General features: G+C 37.3%; 2 protein-coding genes across 9 annotated transcripts in view; one reads left to right on the plus strand and one right to left on the minus strand.

The window, feature by feature from the left end:
* Positions 1–2,051: 2,051 nt before the first annotated feature.
* On the minus strand, positions 2,052–8,572 carry kcng3 (potassium voltage-gated channel, subfamily G, member 3). Of its 2 annotated transcripts, XM_067430081.1 has the most exons (3): positions 7,756–8,572; positions 4,044–4,117; positions 2,052–3,965 (listed from the first exon to the last, which is right to left on the minus strand). In XM_067430081.1, the coding sequence occupies exons 1-3, from the start codon at positions 8,376–8,378 to the stop codon at positions 3,472–3,474; spliced, it is 1,191 nt and encodes a 396-aa protein (XP_067286182.1). In that variant the 5' UTR covers positions 8,379–8,572; the 3' UTR covers positions 2,052–3,471. The 2 variants fall into 2 exon arrangements, with proteins under 2 accessions (XP_067286182.1, XP_067286181.1); XM_067430080.1 differs by having other exon boundaries at positions 2,052–4,117; positions 7,756–8,569.
* Positions 8,573–10,972: 2,400 nt separating this feature from the next.
* The window catches only part of mta3 (metastasis associated 1 family, member 3), a 48,063-nt gene continuing 43,333 nt past the window's right edge, over positions 10,973–15,702 (plus strand). For 3 of the 7 annotated variants that reach the window (XR_010900270.1, XM_067430284.1, XM_067430288.1), the window contains exons 1-3: positions 12,345–12,470; positions 12,806–12,873; positions 15,349–15,442. Coding sequence is in view for 6 of the 7 variants with exons in the window: in XM_067430284.1 (XP_067286385.1) it covers positions 12,428–12,470; positions 12,806–12,873; positions 15,349–15,442 (205 nt within the window). In the remaining variant the exon portion in view is untranslated. Of the gene's footprint in view, positions 11,204–12,342; positions 12,471–12,805; positions 12,874–15,348; positions 15,443–15,702 lie in introns of those variants that run through there. The other 4 variants (XM_067430286.1, XM_067430289.1, XM_067430285.1 and 1 more) reach the window with 3 other exon arrangements.

The following is a 15,702-nucleotide window of genomic DNA, read 5'->3' on the forward strand; positions in this document are numbered from 1 at the left end:
AACTTTTGCTGCAGCAGTGTTTATTCCTGCCTTGTAAATGCATTTAATTTCATTATTATTTTCAAAATGATCTCTCGATCTTCATCGGCCTGTTGCACATTTGTTAACAAGGTAAGTTCGAGATTAGTCTGAGCAAACTGGTTTTTCGGGCTCAAGAAGGTGAATTGGTTTTTATCGGGTTAGAGATTGCAAACCCAAACTTGACCAATCAGCTGCCAGTAAAGGTGCAATAAAGCCACACCCCCTGTATCTCTCATTCCGAATTAAAGCAGTTTATAATGAGAGAACTTTAGAAATAAAATTGTGCATATATTGGTGCTAATTATTTATTATATATGAATTATAATCACTTTAAATTCATATACTATGTTCATATAAATATTATTATTATCATTGACGAGTAGCCAAATACTAATATAAATATAATACATGCATTCATAATTCTTTTAAACAACGTGTTTTAATTTGAGCTCTTTTTGAACCTATAATTATTAGGAATATTTCTTTGATTCACATTATGCAGTGATATAGTCAGATATTCTTTCATCTGCCTTCTAAAACTTTCACTGCAGCAGCAGCAGTGTTTATTCCTGCCTTGTAAACACATTTTAATTTTATAATAATTTTCAAAACAATCTCTCAATCTTCAGAAGAGAAGTGAATCAAACGGACACTGTGATTGGCTATTTGCCGTACGTGTCACACTTTCAGGTGCATGCACTTCAGAGTTGATCGCTAACTCTGGATTAAATCAAGGGGGTAATCTAACACTCGGAATGCGTTCCACCCATAGGGGCGGCCATTGCTAACCAAGCCATCACCTGCTGTTAGCATCCCATTGACTCCCATTCATTTTTGCGTCACTTTGACAGTGAATAACTTTACATCTGAGGCGTTTAAAGACTCCATTTGTCCATTGTTTATTACTAAAGAAACACGACAATGCATAAAAGGCTCCATTACCTTGTATCTTACACTATCGCCCCGTAGAAGCTGTTTTTGTAAAAATAGGCTAACGATTGCGTCATAACCAACGCGACTGTGTCGCACAGTAGAGAAATTACTGTATAGACAGGAGGAGACGCTCAGAAGTAATCTTTTACTGTCTATGAGACAGTCGGGGGGACGTGGAGACATAAAGTCTGATAAAGTCAAGGGAGAAGAATGGGGAGAAGCCCATAGTGAGCGCGCTTCAGAGTTAATCACACACTGGATTAAACCTGAGCTGACAGATAAGTGAGAACGTTGAACTTGAACTAAACCAGGTTGGATTTATCAACTCTAAACCCACTCTGAAACTCAGAGTTTGTTAAGCTAGCTTCATGCAACAGGTCTCAGGCCAGTAGTTGGCAACGTCACTGTGTAAGGGAACTCTCCGCCCCTATAGACTGAATATGTATAATGCGTATGGTGCCACCGTTTTTACAAAATCGCGTTTTAGTTTACATGGACACGATGAATGTGTCATTTTCAAAAAATGCGCACTTTGAAAACCTTTTTTTCAAAAGGTTGTGTTTTCAGGCCCTCAAAACACCAATGTTGTGTAAATGAACGGCCAAAAGGCCAAAAGGCAAAGCTTTACGTTTTAACTGAACAAAAAACAGGAACAGGAGAGAACAAACAAATTAATTAAATAAGACAAAGCTGACAGCTAATCAAACAATGAGTAGCCAAGGAGATTCACCAAAAGCAGGAATAAAACACAATGTCAAAGACCCTACAGGACAAAGTGAAATTCTATTCAAATGAACCAGAATGTCCAATAGGATTCTAAGAATAAAATAAAACGAAATTCCAATAGGATTACATACATAATACATAACCCCGCAAGTATATGTGGCTGAACAGAAACTGCCATTCAAAAATAAAGCCACGATGGAAAATATTCACTGGAGTAAAAACTGAGACATATCCATATTTTAAATATTGAGAAGTAGCTACTGCCATTGCTTAATATATTTCACATTATATTTGTGCCACATTCCTTTATGATAGTCAAATAATCAGGCTTGAATCAATAAACATTTCTTTATTTTCTTCCTACACACAAATAACCTTGTCTTTACCAATTAGAATACATTTTAGGTCACAAAATAGAGCTACATAAGATTTAATTTGCATCATTATGACCCTTTTAAATAGCCACAAATACAGCTACAAAATGATACAGCTACAGCCGTACAGATGCAAAAAATAAACATTGTTGTGGTGTGACATCAACCAAGCAATGTTTCTGCAATTATTTAAATAAGATCCCAACACTGACATGACAATTTCAACTAAAGACAACTTATGTCATTAGAGGATAACCTGAATTAAACAATGCACTCTATCTTGATTTTGACATTATCATCAATTTAGCTAAAAGAAATGTGTAGGTTATATAACCTTTAGTCAATATATTCTTGATGCTTTTATATAATGAAATACTTTACTGTCTCTCCCTCAACAAATCTTTTTGCATCATATCTTTTAAAATACAACTCAAAATCCATGTTTTTATTCCAGGAGTCACAAACTCAGAAAGTCCCTTCAATGAGGAAAGAGGTTTGATTTTGTGCTTGTATTCAAAGAGGAAGAAGGAAGCGAGTGACAGCCCTCCTACTGGTGAGCGTGTGGGTGAGGTGTTTGCTAATCAATTTAGTTAACGCCTCTTGATTCACACAGTCGTGCATGGACAGGTTGCAGACTTGTCGCTGTCTGGATGAACAGCTGATGTTTGTTTTTTTGTGGCTTAGTAATGCTAACTACCATTCTATGAGTAAGACCTTTAACTTTATTTGAAACTGCACATTTGACAGTGACATTAATGTCAAACAATCACAGTATTTGCTTCCGTATCATACTCAAATGCATCTATCGCCACTCTAAAACCTTTTACTTTGGTTTGCCACTTTATTGGGAGCTGAATGAATGATTTAACAAGTCGGGGGGGACCTCTCCATGGAAACATGAGAATTTGTGTACGGCTGGAGCGCTGTCAGGACACAAGGTCCCGCCAGATGCCCGTTCCAGGCAGCTTGGCCATCTGTAGTCGTCAAATGCCACAGTTGTCCATTTCATACACTGAAAAATGCTGTTGGATCGGTTTTGTTCGTTCACACAGGAAGGGGGTTACAACACAAACATTGGCTAATGTATTTCCTTTGGATCGTAATGCTTTATTGTGCACTTCCCAGCTTTGAGCTGGGGATTTGTCTCTTTTGTCCAGTTCTGTTAGTCCCAGGACGGACAGAAAATGTTCCAGATGCCTGTATTGTCGACATCGATGAATTCCAGAATGTGTCCTTGAGTACAGAGGTACTTGTGTTATTATTTGGATAAAATAGAGAGTCTAAACGCTGATTTTCCCCGAACAGAATAGCGCTAGATTTAAGATCTTGGTACAAAATAAAGGCACAGAAGAGCAGGAGATGTCGCTAAGCTGAAGACCAGCAGGTTCGGAGGATCTCAGGACGAGCTGTGCTGCAGTCAGTTGAGAAACTCAGAGGAGAGACTTCGCACGCAGCGTGCTGAGCGGAATTTGAGTTCGTGGTAGCACTGCACGAAGCTGTGGTAGATAAAGGTAATGGGCAGAGCCAGTAGCACAATGCCACTCACAACGCACACACCACCCAGCACGCGTCCCGGAATGGTGATGGGATACATGTCTCCATAGCCGACGGTGGTCATGGAGATAATAACCCACCAGCAGGCTGCCGGGATGCTGGCGTAGTCCTCATTGCTAGTCTCCAGGTCAAGGCCGTGCTCCAACAGCTGTGCCAGGGCACTGAATATCGCCATGGCGACGCAGACAAACACCATCAGCATGACCATCTCGCGGTAGCACCTGCGCAGAGTCAGCCCGAGCGTCTGCAGCCCGAGGAAGTGACGCGCCAGCTTGATTAACCAAAAGATGCGCATCATTCGTAATACACGCAGGGTGACTCCTGCTCGCTGTAGCTGAGGGTTTTCTCCTGTCAGCGCTGTCATAGCGACAGACACATAGTAAGGAGTGATCGCCAGCAGGTCAATAATATTAAGGGGGCGGCGCACAAACTCACATTTGTCCCGTGAGACAATGAAGCGCACTATGCATTCGGCAGTGAACCAGCCAATGCAAACTGCCTCGATGATCCTGCGTGAGATGGGGAGAACAGAGAGAGAGAGAGAGAGAAAGAAAGATGTGGGGAGAAAAACACAAGAGAAAGTTAGACGTATGACAGGGATATGATCATAATTTTATATCTCTGGGTTCAGTACAATTTAAGCTCAACCGACAGCATTTGTGGCATAATATTTTCACTTGTTCATCCTCTCTACCTCTTCACTTGAAGATAAAAAGGTTCCAGTGGGAAAAATGATTGCATAATATTTTCATGTTTAATATGTTTTCATGTTTCAGTTGAACTAAAAATGAACTAAAACCAAATCACTTAGATCACTTAATCACTTAACTAAATCTTTTTGATTCATTTTGAAGTGCCTGACAGAACCATTTAAGGGATAGTTCACCCAAAAATGAAAATTACCCCATGGTGTACTCACCCTCAAGTCATTCTTGGTGTATGACATTCTTCTTTCAGACGAATACAACTGGAGTTATATTTTAAAAAGTCCATAAAAGCGCATCTATCCATCATAAAAGTGCTCCACCGGGCTCCGTGGGGTTAATAAAGTTCCGCTTATGTCGCAGGCATTCATGAGGACGCAGGGGTAATGCAGAATCAAGAAGCGAAGAGAATGGAGCAAAACAAAACTTGGTTCTCGCAAGAATAGCATTCTCACCGGCGCGTCATATGCTGGTACGCCAGTTAGCGGAAGTTAGAGATTACAGTTCATGAAGGTTTAAATATGAGTTTCTTTCTTACACAAACACATGGCTTTGCTTAAGAAGGCTTCACTTATTAACCCCCACGAGCCGTTTGGAGCACTTTTATGATGGATAGATGCACTTTTATGGACTTCAAAACAGAAACAGTCATACACTGCCATTATAACACTTGGAAGACATTTTTAAATATAACTCCAGTTGTATTCGTCTGAAAGAAGAAATTCATATGCATCTTGGATGGATTGAGAGTAAATCATTGGCTAATTTAAATTTTTGGATAAACTATCCCTTTAATGTTCTAACCTTTTCTATGTGTTTATTTTTGCTTTCAAGCACCTTGAAAATATTGCTTTTAAGGCGCGCTATATGATTATTATTATTAAAAAATGTAAAAATCTAACAGTGTGGCACTATCAATATACGTGAATGGGGCCTCTTAAAATGGCTAATTAAAATGCTTAGTACAGCCAGAAAATGAACAATATACATTATAACAACAATTTAGTTAAGGACTAACCTTATCTGTGTGAAGTTTGATCCAATTTAACAACTCAACGTGACAACGCAACCAAATTAACCTTAAACCCCTAATACGACTGTAAGTTTAAAAAACAGAAATTAAGAAAAATTAATGGAAGTGCTTTTATAAAATTATACACTTCACATTTCTGACTTTAAATCCTCGTTGTAAGTGTTTCACTCTAACCTTGATTTTTTTCTTTTTAAGAAAATGAGGGATGAATCAAAAAATAGTTTGTGTGGTATTTACCTTATGCCACAAATGCTGTTGGTTCAGATTAATTTGTATCAAACATGACATATTCCTCTCCCGAAACACTACCTTATTACCAGTGAATATGAATAAATAAATAATATACACTAAATATGTTGCTAAGAAGGCTTCAGATAAGTTTAGTCATGCAAAGTGTTTAGATCAGGTTCCATGCAGCCATGCGGTCAATGGGCTTTTCTATGGAAAATGTCCTGTCATTCAGATCGTGTAAACAGCTCCAGTGTGTTGTTGACAGTGGAGTGTGAGTGTCTATGGAAGCTGAAAGGCAGGAAGTTACGCTTGCTCAGTAGTCCTTGAACTTCTGATACCCCCACACACATACACAAAAAAACTATTACATTTATTTGATTTTTTTTTTTTATATTTGAGTGCAATATTTGATTCAACTTAATCGGCATTTAATATCTGAACAAAGAAACACATTTGTGAAAGGCAGCATAAAAAGAATGTGCCCCTGAATTTGCTCTTTCACTGACTGAATGTTTTTTACAGTAATTGCTCAAAGCAAATATATAGAGCTGTGACAGACTTAGAATTACAGTGAGGACTAAGGGCCAAGTATACAGTGAAATAAGAGAACCACGAATGCTTAAATGCTGTGTTAACAGCAAGTGCATATATGCTTATCATTCCTCGGTAGGCATGATGAACATAAAGACATTTGGACCTTTACAGGCAATGAATGAACAGACATTTAAAGATGAATACAAAGCATGGGAATGATATCCACATTTTTAGAAATACTGTAAGACTGCATGCATGAAAAACCTCGCCGGGTTTATTTCCATCTCTTACCAGCTTGACACACACATATGAAAACATACCTGAACCCTGAGACAAACAGTGGCCACTGTGGGAAATGGAATCAAGACTGCACTGGATACATAAAGAAAAAACCTTATGCCCTACTCACAACTACTTCGAGAGAGAGAGAGAGAGAGAGAGAGAGAGAGAGAGAGAGAGAGAGAGAGAGAGAGAGAGAGAGAGAGAGAGAGAGAGAGAGAGAGAGAGAGATGGGGACAAGGGAATACCCAAAATGACAATAAGACCCAATTCAGGAAATATGAAAATATGACGGTAAAAATATAATGGATCCAAGGGTCAGAAAATGTATTTAATCTGGATTATAATTTGATTTGTGATCATGTTAGTGAATTCTAAATGTCAAAATGAGTATGATCAGTAGGTTCTGCTTAATTTAGGCATCAACGAAAGCTAAAAAAGGTTAAGCCGATCCGGGATTTAACACTATAAAGACTACACAAAATGGGACAGTATTGAGTGAATGATTCACAAACACGCTATCAGAGATGTTTTTACTATTTTGGACAAATAATGCTTATGAAAAATGATTAGCATAAATTTAATGCATGGACAAACATAAAATCTCCATGTTTTCAATTTCTGTAGTGAGGTTGTAATATACTTGGCATTAATTTGCACAGTTGATGAAAATGTAATATATATATATATATATATATATATATATATATATATATATATATATATATATATATATATATATATATATATATATATATATATATATATATAATTTTTTTTTCTCGGATATTTTTGGCGGCGTCTACTGGCCAATCGAAGTACGTCAGTTAGAAAACAAAAATCCCCATCGTCGTAATACTTTACAGCCTTTATTTTGCATTATCATCAACATACGGATAATGTCGTTTTTGTATTTTCCCCCAATTTTTTTTTTACTGTAATACATTTTAAAAAGTTAAACAACCAACAAAACATTTTAATATAAATTATTATATTAGGATATGTTATAGTTGACAGTGGCTTGATCTAGCCATTTAAGTGATTTGACAGTCCAGATGTCTAATTTTCTGTAAACCGAGAAAATGCAAATGCGGTGTCAATGCACTAAATTACATTATAACTTTTATTTCAGCGTCGCTTTCATTTTTAAGGGTCTTTGGATGGTCTGAATGGAGCTCGCAAAGCAATTAAATGCAAAACATGGAAAGAATCATACAGACAGACAATTAATTAAGTTCCCTTCTATTATATGGGGCTATGGAAGGTGGGCATGCCCATAAAGCTGAGCTGTCGTGAGAAATGCACCTAATTTTTCATAGATTGTACGTAGGCTATACCTCCACATAAACTGAATTTATGAATATACCTGTGTTCTTCCACTGTATTGTTTTTTGCCGTATCCCAGTCCGGCAGGGTGCTCGCACAGAGGATGACCATAGACATAATGACAAAAACCACTGACACTGACGCCAGGATCTGCGCAGCGAGAGAAGAGGCTGGCTCCTCAAAAGTCCTCCTCATCCTCTCCAGCCACCGCGCGTTCCCACTCTCCGAGGCGAGCCTGGTGACCTGATCCTCCTCACCTCTGGACTCCACCTCAGCCTTGAGATCCTCCTCTGAAACGTACGTGTAGGTGTCGGACATCCTATCCTCCAGTCGTCGCTGGCAACAAAACTCCAAATGCGAGCTCTCCAACCCCCAGTAGATCATCTCGTTGTAAAAGGAAAGCTCGCACATCTGCGGGACAAACCTGAGCTTTCCAGATCGGACATAAAGCATAATAAAGACAAACGCCTCAGAGTGCCTGTCGAAGAAAAACTCGTTCCTCTCTTGGTCATAATCATCACAAACCTCCAAGACCTCCTTTTCAGAGGAGCAGCTGTGGAGTCTGCTCACTCTTCGGAGGGGAAAATCCTTGATAACTTCTCTTGTGAAAGCATACTTGGTGCCGCCGACGTTTAGGATGCATATATTCTTCCCAAACTTCATTTTGAATCAAAATGACATCTGCGATTCGAGCGAAATAGAGAGAAACGACGTACAATATGGCTTAATTATAGACATAGTTAACATCCAGTATATTTCTGTAAGCAGGAGAAAAAAATAAACAGCTCCAAACTCGCGAATCCAAAGCAGTATGTCAGATTTAAAAAAAAGGTTTTTTTTCCCCCCCAGATTGAGCGCGTGTCACTTCAGAGAACCGTGGAAAAGTGACTTCTTTCTTTGTGCATCATCTAAACTCCAGCCTTCAGTGGGCTGTTTCATACGGTGATGTCACAGATCGACAAGCCTATTGCGCTCGGGTATGGGCTAGTGAGGAACGGGCGTTCCCAAACGCAAAACGAGTTTTCACGACGCATGTCTGGGATTTACAAGTGAACTTGCTACACTGTTGATATAGCAATGGAGTACACCCGAGGGGACATGTCACGTTGGGGACCACAATCCGCTGTGCAGCCACTCTTATGACCAAGAGTTGTGCAAAATAGGTAATTTCTTAGAAGCAAGGTAACTTGGATCTTTTTAGGTCATGTTCAAGAAGTGAAATTGACCAGCTGTTAGAATCAGAATTGGATGACAAGTCGCGAATTAATACTACTTTTTCAATAAAGCATTCCAGCAGGTTACCAACATTTTTTAAATCGATTCAGGATTCAGTCTGAAAGATTGATTCGAACAGTTCACCGCACTGATCAATTAGCCTACAGAAATGACCTATCTGTATTTTTTCATCTTAACATCTATTAGGCCTAGTTTGTTTTTGGGGGACACTTTACAATAAGCTTTCATTTGTTAACATAAGTTAACTACATTAGTTAATATGACAATGAATGTAGTAACCCTACTTAGCCTACTTTCAATGTAGGCCTATTTTTTTTTGTTGGTTTAACTTAAAAAAGTAAGTAAACTGGTTGCCTTAAAATTTTGATTTATTGAAATTAAAAATTTGAGTTGATACAATGAAGGAAATTGGTTTAATAAGTAGAAACTCAAAATATTATTGATCTGAACCAAATGTGATAAATCATGAAAATAGCACTATTTGGCATGTTTCACTGCATCATCACGAATAAAACACACACAATTACACTGTAAAAAGTATTTAGAAAAAAAGTTACCTGGTTGCCTTAAAATTTTGAGTTCATTGAAATTAAAATTTTGAGTTAATACAATGACCATTTTTTGAGATTCGACAACTTTAATTAAAAGATTATTAAAAGATTTTGTAAGCATATTGGGTAATAATGTGTGTTATTTCTGATGACGCAGTGAAACATGCCAAATTGTGCTATTTTCATGATTTATCACATTTGTTATGTGGTTCAGATACAAAAATATTTTGAGTTTCTATTTATTAAACAAATTTCCTTCATTGTATCAACTCAAATTTTTTATTTCAATAAACTCAAAATTTTAAGGCAACCAGGTTACTTACTTTTTTAAGTTAAACCAACAAAAACCACCACAAATTTTTTACAGTGTACCTAATATGCTGACAAAATCTTATAATAATATTTTAATAAAGGGTGTTGATTCTCAAAAATGTTCCTTGTATTAAATCAAGTTTATTAAATCAAATTTAATTTTAATCAACTCAAAATTTTAAGGCAACCAGGTAACTTATTTTTTAAAATATTTTTTATAGTGTACAGCAATAGGCTATTTATTATCAATCCTACACTGTAAAAAATTCTGTTGGTTTAACTTAAAAAGTAACCTGGTTGCCTTAACATTTTGATTTTATTGAAATTAAAATTTCGAGTTGATACAATGAAGGAAATTTGTTTAATAAATAGAAACTCAAAATATTATTGTATCTGAACCACATAAAAAATGTGATAAATCATGAAAATAGCACTATTTGGCATGTTTCACTGCGTCATCAGAAATAAAACACACAATTACCTGATATGCTTACAAAATCTTTAAAAAATATTTTAATAAAGGTTGTCGAATCTCAAAAAAATGTTCATTTTATTAACTCAATTTTTTTTATTTCAATGAACTCAAAATTTTAAGGCAACCAGGTAACCTTTTTTATAAATATTTTTTACAGTGTATTATCTATTATAATTTATTACTCAAGGTCAAATACTGTAGGCCTAGGTCTGTTAACATTATTAATGTAAAATCATTAATAAGCTAATACACTGTGAAGTAACATGACGTGATCATTTTTATTAGGCTAACTCCTACATGCTGTAAAATATATATATCGTTAGTTCATGTTAATGCATTAATGTTAGCCTAATTATTGAGACCTTATAGTAAAGTTTTACCTTTTTTATGTAGAGTAGCATCCATGCTTCCTACAGTTAAAGCTATTTATTGGCATGATTAAAAAAAAGCCTTAAATCGGCATTGCTTTATTTTATTTTTAAATATGCTACATGATTAAGTTTGATTTTATTTTCTGTGCAAAACAGACAAACAAACATACAAACAATCACGAGTGAGAGGTCAGTAGACTTTTCACCCTCCTCCTCCTCCTCCTCCACCTCCTCCCCTCCCTCCCCTTTTTTCTCCTCCTCTCTCTCATCATCAGGAAGCTGCTGCGCTCGAGCCTTTTCTAGCGCGTGAGTTACTGTATTGTACTGTGAATCTCGGGAGGGGGGCTGCAAAAAATCTCCTATTCTTAGAGAGGTCCATCCCCCGTATTTATAACATCTTAAGCCAGTTTGCTTTTTAACAGGTCACTGGACCTAGATGGCTTTTTGATTCACATATTTATTTTGTTTTTATTTTAGTTTATGGTTTGGTTTTTTAACACTCCGGGAGGGCAGAAATGGCGGCCAACATGTACCGGGTCGGAGGTATGTCCGTCTATGTTCTGAATTAACGCAAGTCAAAACACAGGCACCGCCGCAAGACCTGTCTGGGAGGCAGGGATTCATTTCAGCGGAATTCCCGCTACCCGCCGCTCACTTTTAAACTCTTAACACGTGCAGTGTCCTTGCAAAAGAAAGCGATAACGTGGATGAAAATATTTGGGGTTCTGATGTGGGTCAGGCCTCTTAAACTATCATAGCCGCACTAGCATTTTAGCAAGCAAGCTATGTTGCTAGCTAGCCACATCATAAACAAATAATCACTACGATATGTAAAGCACACGGGAACACTCATATATGGCACGTTTCTCTTGCCTTTGGCCATATAGGAGAGAAGCAAGATATGCTTGCGACCTGGCCCTGCCGATTTTTGACGCCGATGTTTTTCTTTGTGATCATTTGTCTCATTTTTTGGCACGTATCCATTAGTTACGGGTCCTCATTCGGCATGCAAGGTAGCAAAGTGAGCTAGCATATAACTGCAACCCCATCCTTCGGTTTTCCACAGAGAAGCCACATTGAGCTTCTGCCCGCGTATTCACTGAAACATTATGAATGTGCACTATTTTGAGGTGTATTTGTTGTCATGCGTTTAATCATCAACATGTCTTTAATATAAAACTGCCGCGTCGTTTGTTTGTGCAATTAGCCGGCTACATGGTAGTCAGTGCCGCGGAATTTGACATTGTTTCAAGGCGCCGGTCATTCAGTGCCATTGTAACAGATTTTGCTACTTGAGCATACTTTCAATTAATTCACTGATATGTGTGATAAATTCTTACTTTGCCCTGTTTTAGTGTTACGCGTTTTTTGTGTGCTCGATTAAGATACATGTATCGGAATGTGATTTGTATGGCCATAAACGGAAATAGGTTGTTTGCATGAATGCAGTGTTTGTTTACGAGCATGCAACTGCATATTCTTCACTGATATTCTTCTATGTGTATACCAAACCTAAACAGTTCACTTTTTAGACTCTGTCAAGGCCAAGTCTAAAACCTTGTCAGATATCAAATCCCATTTGGTACGTCTTTTCTGTATGTTGTAGGATATTTTTATCGACACCCCATTTCCACAAAATGTATTAAGAATGGTTTTCATTATCCAAAAGTATGCATTGGAGGTATAAATTAAATCAAAAGGTCGTTTTATCTGTAATACCTTGTACCTTATGAATACTTTATTATCCATTATACCTGTCTGTGAGGAATGGACCGGCCACATACAAATAAGAATACTAGACAACTTTTTGGTAAGGGTTTTCTTATCTTAAATGCCTGGTCATAGCAGAAATAATTTCCCCCTAAAGTAAATAAATATATAACTATGGGAACAAGCCCCGGTATATTGTTTTGAGCCTGTATTATTTAGCAAATTGTGCACAAGTAGAAACGTGACCGATATTTAGTATATCGAGTTATATATAATTTGACATTATAAATGGGAGAATAGAGATGCGTCTTCCTGTTTTTATTGTTGTTGTTGTTTTGTAATGTATGAATCTGTCTTTTAAATGTCATCCAAGCCCTGATGTGTGCTTCTCATATGATAACAAAATAATATAGTGCTTTTTATCTTCTTTTGCAGATTATGTCTTCTTTGAGAATTCTTCAAGCAACCCCTACCTGATCAGGCGAATAGAGGAACTGAATAAGGTACATTAGCCTCAGGGCTGGGAGGGAGAAGTCTGGGTTGGTGGACGGTGGGTGTACTGGTAGGGTGTCGACGCAACATTGTCACAATATTGACACACCAATCTCAGCCACTTCGCCAGAAGCCAAATTACTTGCATTTCTGTGCGCTTCTTCCTTCAATCTGTTGTATATTTACTTGTTTCCTGAGAAACTGTATGCGTGATATACAGAAAGCAGCAGACTCCTTCCAGGGGTCCATTTAGCGAAGTAGGTTTTACAGTGAAGCCTTTTTGTCTGTACAATGTCTGTATTATGATCAAATATGGTTCAGCTCTTTAAATATTAAATGCAAGCCCTAATTTCGCATTTTCTATAATGCACAATGCAAAATCTTCTCACTCTGCTTCGTTGTCAGCATGCTCTACTGCACAGTATTTTCATTGGTTAGTCATCACATCTACTACGTGATGCATCTTTTGACATCTTTGTCAAATTAGAGGATTCAGTTGTCAGGCAAATTCAGTTCGCTTGCAGGTTGTTCTGTTCTGGTCTTTGCCACAAGGTCTGTCGAGCGTCCAGACAAATAATCACCCTGTGGCCTTTGAGATGCATTCAGTCTGCATTCTCCTTCTCCCACTAGATATTGATAGTCTTATACAACAGAATAAATCAGGCTTTGAATGATTTTATTGATTAGGTGGTTAAAGAGTACAATTAAATAGTGTTGTCAAAAATATTGATATTTCGATATGTATTGATACTGAAATATCGGAAACGATACCAATACTCCTTTCTATGGTATATCGATACACCGATAACCCCTGCACACTCCTCTCCAATCTACAGCGAGTTGACACGGACCTGCCTCCTCTCATTCACTCCGGTTAACCCTCTGAACGCGGTGAATGTGTCGGCATGTTCTGCTGGATTTTTCCTCGTTACAGCCTGTTTGTGTTGGTGCGACGGAGCTGAATTTTTTTGCGGGATTGCACATAATTCTATTTCATTCCCGCAGATTTCACGCTCCCATCTGAAGCACACGCTTACCGTAATAAAGCCACCTCTGACATACAAGTGCAAAAATGAGCAATTTTTTCCAGCTTATTATTGGTCAAATACACCCATGTGTGTGTCAGGTCTGAAAGGGCAGCAGTTATTTGTTATTCAAATAGCAAAAGGACAAATGATCACATACTACTCTTGACTGATTAACTTGTTTAACTTTAATAGATTAATCTGTATTTAATTTTTTACAATGATGAATATCCAATGTTATTTTAAATTTGATTACTTTGTTTTTTTTAATTCAGTTTCTTTACCTAAATACTGTTAGACCTACATTAAAAAATAAAGCAAACTATTTAATTTGTATCTTTATTCTATTGTATTTATTTGTGCTATTGTTAGTAATTTATTTGTTCTTATTTTTTATTACCGTTTACTCATCTTTTTAAATTCAATTTGAAATCAAGCTTCCTTATGCTGTATGTAAGCTATTGCAACATTACCCCATTCAAATGTAAAAAATACATGAGTTAACAAATATTTTTGAGATAATTGTAATAATTGATCAATGTTTATATATGACAAAAAAGCTTAAAGGGTTAGTTCACCCAAAAATGAAAATTGTCATTAATGACTCACCCTCATGTCGTTCCACACCCGTAAGACCGCCGTTCATCACTCGGACTAAATATAAATATCTTAAACTGTGGTCCGAACAACGGGTGTGGAACGACAAGTGGGTGAGTCATTAATTACATCATTTTTTGGGTGAAGTAATAAACCTTTAAGGTTTATCATATAAAGTGATCTTTTCAGAAATACTTTTTAATGATGTAGACTTTCAATAGACGGACAAAAAATATAGATATATTAAAAATATCTATTAATATATATTAAAAAAATAGTATATGCAGTCTCTCCACCCCCCCCCCCCCCCCGTGTAATTGATAATTGTATCGGATATCGATACGATACCTAGAAAGTATCGAAGTTAGAAATTCCAGTATCATGACAACACTACAATCAAATGTAAAAAAAGAAGTAACTTTCAGCCTTTTTAATGGGAAAAAGTGTTCATGCATGTGTGGTGAATTATATATTTTAGAGCTGTCAGTTTAACATCAAAATTTAGTGAGATTATGGAATCATCCTCATATGGGGATTTAATCAAATATTGATTTATGTGATTTAATTTCAATTATTTAAAATTGAATTAAACATGTCTATTTTCTTAAATCTTGTTTATCAGGCGTAAATTGTCGTATGCCTTTTTTAAACTGGGCTGCCTGTTGTTTTTTTCGATTGCTCCTCAGAGGAGTGCAAACACAGCAGGAGTTGATAAATTCAACACTTCACTGCTGATTAAACATAATAGACTGCATCCTCAGGTTCAAGCTTATTCTGTATTAATTAATTGAGGTGATTAGGCTCAGTGTCCCCAGATACTGCTTGAAGTTTCCTCAAGGTCACCCTATTTGTCGCCCCTTTCAGACGGCAAGCGGCAATGTGGAGGCAAAGGTGGTCTGTTTCTACAGGAGAAGGGACATCTCACAGAGCCTCATCCAGCTGGCTGACAAGCATGCAAGTGAGTGAACATGAGTGTTTTCCAGGGCCATGTGAATGTATCGTCAAGGAAACCAAGGGTGGTCTGTGACGTGGCATGCATGAGTGGTCATTTGCATGATAATGAGAAGTCATTTGAAATTGCTCTTGTGTATGCGTATACATCTGTGCTCTGGTGCTTGTGCAAGTCGGCAGGGGAGCTTTAATCACTGGAGTACTCGGACCAGATGCCCGTAATTGGGCAGCAGGGCTTCCTAATTTTGAAATGTTTCAGAGGCCCCC

Source organism: Pseudorasbora parva, chromosome 21, assembly GCF_024679245.1.
Source record: "Pseudorasbora parva isolate DD20220531a chromosome 21, ASM2467924v1, whole genome shotgun sequence".
In the NCBI taxonomy this organism is placed as follows: domain Eukaryota; kingdom Metazoa; phylum Chordata; class Actinopteri; order Cypriniformes; family Gobionidae; genus Pseudorasbora; species Pseudorasbora parva.